The sequence below is a fragment of the Carlito syrichta genome, unplaced genomic scaffold (genome assembly GCF_000164805.1).
Source record: "Carlito syrichta isolate Samal-C Ts95f unplaced genomic scaffold, Tarsius_syrichta-2.0.1 Scaffold304212, whole genome shotgun sequence".
In the NCBI taxonomy this organism is placed as follows: Eukaryota; Metazoa; Chordata; class Mammalia; order Primates; family Tarsiidae; genus Carlito; species Carlito syrichta.
In genome coordinates this window covers 222,528-227,113 of record NW_007248308.1, presented here as the reverse complement: position 1 = coordinate 227,113, position 4,586 = coordinate 222,528, and the positions used below count along the sequence as shown (strand labels likewise).

Sequence of the window (4,586 nt, the reverse complement as noted above, 5' to 3'; positions counted from 1 at the left end):
CTCCTCCACCACTTCCTCGGGGGCCCCCAACTGCACCTGACAGTCGATCAGTTCCCGGCACTCGAACTGCTCCTCGTCGTCTGTCTGCGCGTCTGCCATCGGCCCTTTCACGGGGTGCTCGTCTTCGCCATCCGCACACCCCCGCGGGCTCAGGGGCGCGAAGGCGGGATCCTCCTCCATGTTCCACCACTGGCGCGGGTTCTCCTTCTCGGGGAGCGCAGCAACGGCTGGCTTGCGTCAGACGGCGTGGGGGCGCGGCCGCAGCGAGTCCCGGCCACCGTCGGGAAGCCACCAATCACAGCGCCGCGGTGGGCGAGCTCCTCGAGCCTGGCTTCTGATTGGCCGATGGCCGTGCCTGCCTCGGGATTTGGGATTTCGCGCCAGTCTGGGGACTTCGGGGTCGTGGGTGAACTGGGCGATTCCGTTCTGGGTGAAGGGAGAGGTTTGGGCTGGCGGGAGGTTTTGCTTTATCTGTCTTCCTCCTTGTAAAATGCAAGCGTGACTGGAAAAACACACTTAAAATGCACTTTTTGCTTGCAGCGTACTTCCGAAAAACGGTAATCAGAGCTTGTCACTGTTAGTCAAATGTAATCCTTTTAAATCCTAGTCATCTAACAGTTAATACGTGATCACGAACCAGAACTATTCCAGCTAACATCCGTGCTTCCCCAACCTCAAGAAGCATCAGAATCGGTCCGGGAGATTTTAAAACATATTACGGGGTTCCACTCCCAGAGTTTCTTTTCTGTCGGTCTGGCTTGCGGGAGAGGGGTCCTTGAATTTGCAAGTCTTAACAACTTCCCAAGTGATTAGGAGATTACTTGTCTGGGCTCCACATTTTGAGAACCACTGCTCCGGAAAGAGTATATTATTATGGAAATGTATTTCAATTAGGGTTTAAGATAGACTGTAGAAGGCAGTTTATACAACAATAAGTGAAAGCTTATTTTGAACTTTGAGATTTGCAACACAAAAGGAGATTCTGGATAGGGGTGGGTAATCTGGTTATTTTCAGTTTTTCTTCTTGCTTCTTCTTTCCTTCCTTCCTTCCCTCCTTCCTTCCTTTTTCTCTTGCTTTTTTAGACAGTTTCATTCCTTCGCCCAGGCTGGAGTGCAGTGGCGCACTCATAGCTCACTGTATCCTGGACTCAAGGAGATCTTCCTGCATCAGCTAAAATTAGAGGCCTGCTCCATCACTCCAAATAATTTTTAAAATTTTTTTGTAGAGACAAGGGTCTCACTACATTGCCCAGTCTTGTCTGGAACGCCTGGTCTCAAGGGATACTTCCAATTTGGTCTCACAGAAAGCAGGGATCACAGGTGTAAGTCACCTCCCCAGCCCTGTTTTCTGTTTCTTGATGTGAGTGATGGTTACATCAGTGTGTTCGCTTTATGAAAATTCACTGAACATCATTTATGCATTTTTCAGTATATGTGTCATAATCAAATAAAAAGTGTTCTTTAAAGCCTTTCTGTTTATAATGCATCCAACCTAATCAAAGTCTTTATGTATTTTGATGTTGTACAATTTTTTTTTGAGTTGGAGTCTTACTCCATCGCCCAGGCTGGAGTGCAGTGGCATGCTCACAGCCACCACAGCCACAACCTGCTGGGTTTTGTCTATCCTTCCTCCTTAACCTTCCAATTAGCTGTAACTACAGGCGTGTGCTACCATGCCCAGTTAATTTTTTTATTTATTGTAGAAACAGGCTCTCACCATGTTCCCCACGCTGGTCTCAAACCCTCAGGCTCAGGCAATCCTCTTGCCTTGGCCTCACAAAGTGCTGGGCTTCAGCCACCAGGCCTGGCCAATTTTACACATTTCTTATTGTCTCTAAGGTGGTACAGTTTAAATGTTGATTCATTAAAGCACTGTATTATAGTGTTTAGAATGCTTAAGTTAGAATGTTCCCTACCAGTTTCCCACTAGCAATGTGCCTTGGGTACACTATGCCTTGGCTTTCTTTTTGTATACCAGGGATAATAGTAATAATTACATCATAAGCTTCTTGGGAAGATTACAGTGCTTGGAAAGTGTAAAGAGTTTAAAACAAAGCTAGGTATATAGTAAGTGCTCAATTAGTATTAGCAGAACGAGCATAATATGTATGCTGCCAGCAAAGAGGGTGATGCATCACAATGGAACTCTTCTTGAAATTCTGTTGATCCCATGATAAGTTCTGTTGTGCAAATAATAGAGCAGAATGGGTATAGAGGCTAAGGAAATAAAGGCTAAGGCACAATATTAACCCAGTGTTATGGACTGCATGTTTGTGTTCTACTCAAATTCATATGCTGAAACCCTAACCCCCAATGGGATGATATTAGAAGGTGGGAACTTTGGGAAGTAATTATGATGGGGCCTACATTATAGAATGAATGTTCCTATGTAAAGAGGAAGAACAGTATCTCTCACACTCTCCCTCTGCCATGTTAGTACATAATTAAAAAACAGCCATTTGCAAACCTGGAAGTGGGCCTTTAGCAGACACTGGACCTATAGGCACCCATATCTTGGACTTCCCAGTCTCCAGAACTGTGAGAAATAAATTTCTATTGTTTAAGTCACTTAACCGTTGGAATGTTTGTTATAGCAACTGAAATGACTAGGGAAGCTAACAAATACCAGGTTTTCCAGCTGAAACTATTACAGCCTGACTCAGTTCTTATGCCTGTGCCCAGAAAAACCAAAACTGACACAGCTATTACAATGGAGAAGGATTTTAATATCGCAAAGCAGCTAAGAGAGGAGAACAGAGGTTTTCCTCAAATCTGCCTCCCCTAAAACTCAGAGGATAAGGTTTTAAAGGGAATTTGGCAGGCAGGGACTGCTGATAGGTTAATAATATCATGGAAGAGTGCTGAGACTGTCTTCCTGTTGTAGAACCAAATTCTGGGAGGGGGTTGTCACAGAACCAGTGGTACCAGTTTCCTGGGATGTGTTCTGGACCCAGACGGGGTCTTGGGTTCATCAGTGAAAAATATACTGAATAACATTCTTAGGTTTTGCAATAGATGCTAGCTATAAAGCAAGTCCCATGACCATTGGCTACTACTCCCTGGGCAGTGAGCTATGATAGAGTTCATTTAGGAAGAAGATATAAGAGAGGTGGGATACCTGGAGATTGGAGCAACTTTTGTCCTTCAATCTCTACTTTTGTCTTCAAGAAGTCTTAGGCCTATTGTTTAAGAGAGAACATGTTTATCAGCCTTGTAGGATGGCTTCTCCCCCTCCCCAAAGGTCAGAATATGAAGACATTTAGCTTCTCTCTGTTGGAGTGAAACTAAACCTAGAAACAATAGATTTATTAAATTTTAGCCATACCTGTAGCTTTTTAGGGCTCAGGTCTCTACTATGACTTTTATCCTGTGGCCACATACTAATCTTACATTGGCAGTTTCAAAACTTTTATTTGCCATTGTGAGGTTTTCACATGGACCCTTCTTCTTGCTTTCCTTCCAGTCCCTTTCCCTTTTTCCCAGTAGGGTTTCAGGGACTATTCCTAGGTCTATCAACCAATCCATTCAAAGTAAAGTTAACATAGCCACAAAGTAAACATAGCACATTTTCCTGTGGTAATGAGGCAGATTAGCCAGTGCAGTTTAGATGTGGGTAAGTATCTTGCAGGTGGGTCTAAATTAAAAGAGGGTAAGATAAGAATTCAAGACATCTTTCTTATCCATACATGACCTTCACTTGACCAACCAGGTATATAAGACCTGACCATCTTGTGGGTTGGAATGTTAGACTATCAGTATAGTTAAGTCGCAAAAACAATAGAAAATTACCCAAAATACAGACATGATATTCTTTCCTTTTTTTTTCAGTTGGAGTCTCACTCTGTCACCCAGACTGGAGTGCAGTGGCACGCTCCTGGCCACCACAGCTTCGACCTGCTGGGCTCCAGCGATCCTTCCGCCTCAGCCTTCCAAGTAGCTGAAACTACAGGCGCGTGCTACCACACCTGGCTAACAGACATGATATTCTTTTTTAAAAAAGCTCAAATCTAGTTAGACAGTAACTTTTCATTATTTAGAAGGTCCTTGTGACTTTAAATGTTGAAAGATGGTAATCAAAATTCATGACCAGATACCTGCAGCCCTCTGCTCTTAGCTCATGTTTTGTTTAATCATCGTTGTAAAAGTATATAAAGCTTCTGTCAAAGGCACACACCTGACCTTCTCTTAAGGCATTCATGCTTTCCTTGAACTTGCCCTTTTCTTTCTAATAAATTCTTTCTCAAACTATGCTTTAGATTTACTCTGAAATTCTTTTCAAGGCAAAGTCAAGGAACCCATAGAGCAACTATACCACACCCCACCCAGCATTGGTAACCATTTACTAAAAGATTTAGGAAGCGCGGCTCGGTGGCTCAGCCTGTAAGCCCGCATCTTTGGGATGCTGAGGGAGTGGACTGCCTGAGCCCGTGGGTCCGAGGCCCGCCTGGGCAACTTGGTGAGACCTCATCTCTACAATAAATCAAAAAACTAAGCCGGGCTCGGTGGCTCAGCCTGTAATCCCACGTTTTGGGAGGCTGAGGTGAGTGGACTGCCTGAGCCTGTGGGTTCGAGACCCACCTGGGCAG

At 44.4% G+C, this 4,586-nt stretch overlaps 1 protein-coding gene across 1 annotated transcript in view; it reads right to left on the bottom strand.

Annotated features, from left to right (window-relative positions):
• Positions 1 to 1,411, bottom strand: part of TERF1 (telomeric repeat binding factor 1) — a 32,188-nt gene extending 30,777 nt beyond the window's left edge. Inside the window, exon 1 of the mRNA XM_021713105.1 lies at positions 1,405 to 1,411. Within this exon, the coding sequence (XP_021568780.1) occupies positions 1,405 to 1,411 (7 nt within the window). The remainder of the gene's footprint in view (positions 1 to 1,404) is intronic.
• Between the last annotated feature and the right edge of the window lie 3,175 nt (positions 1,412 to 4,586).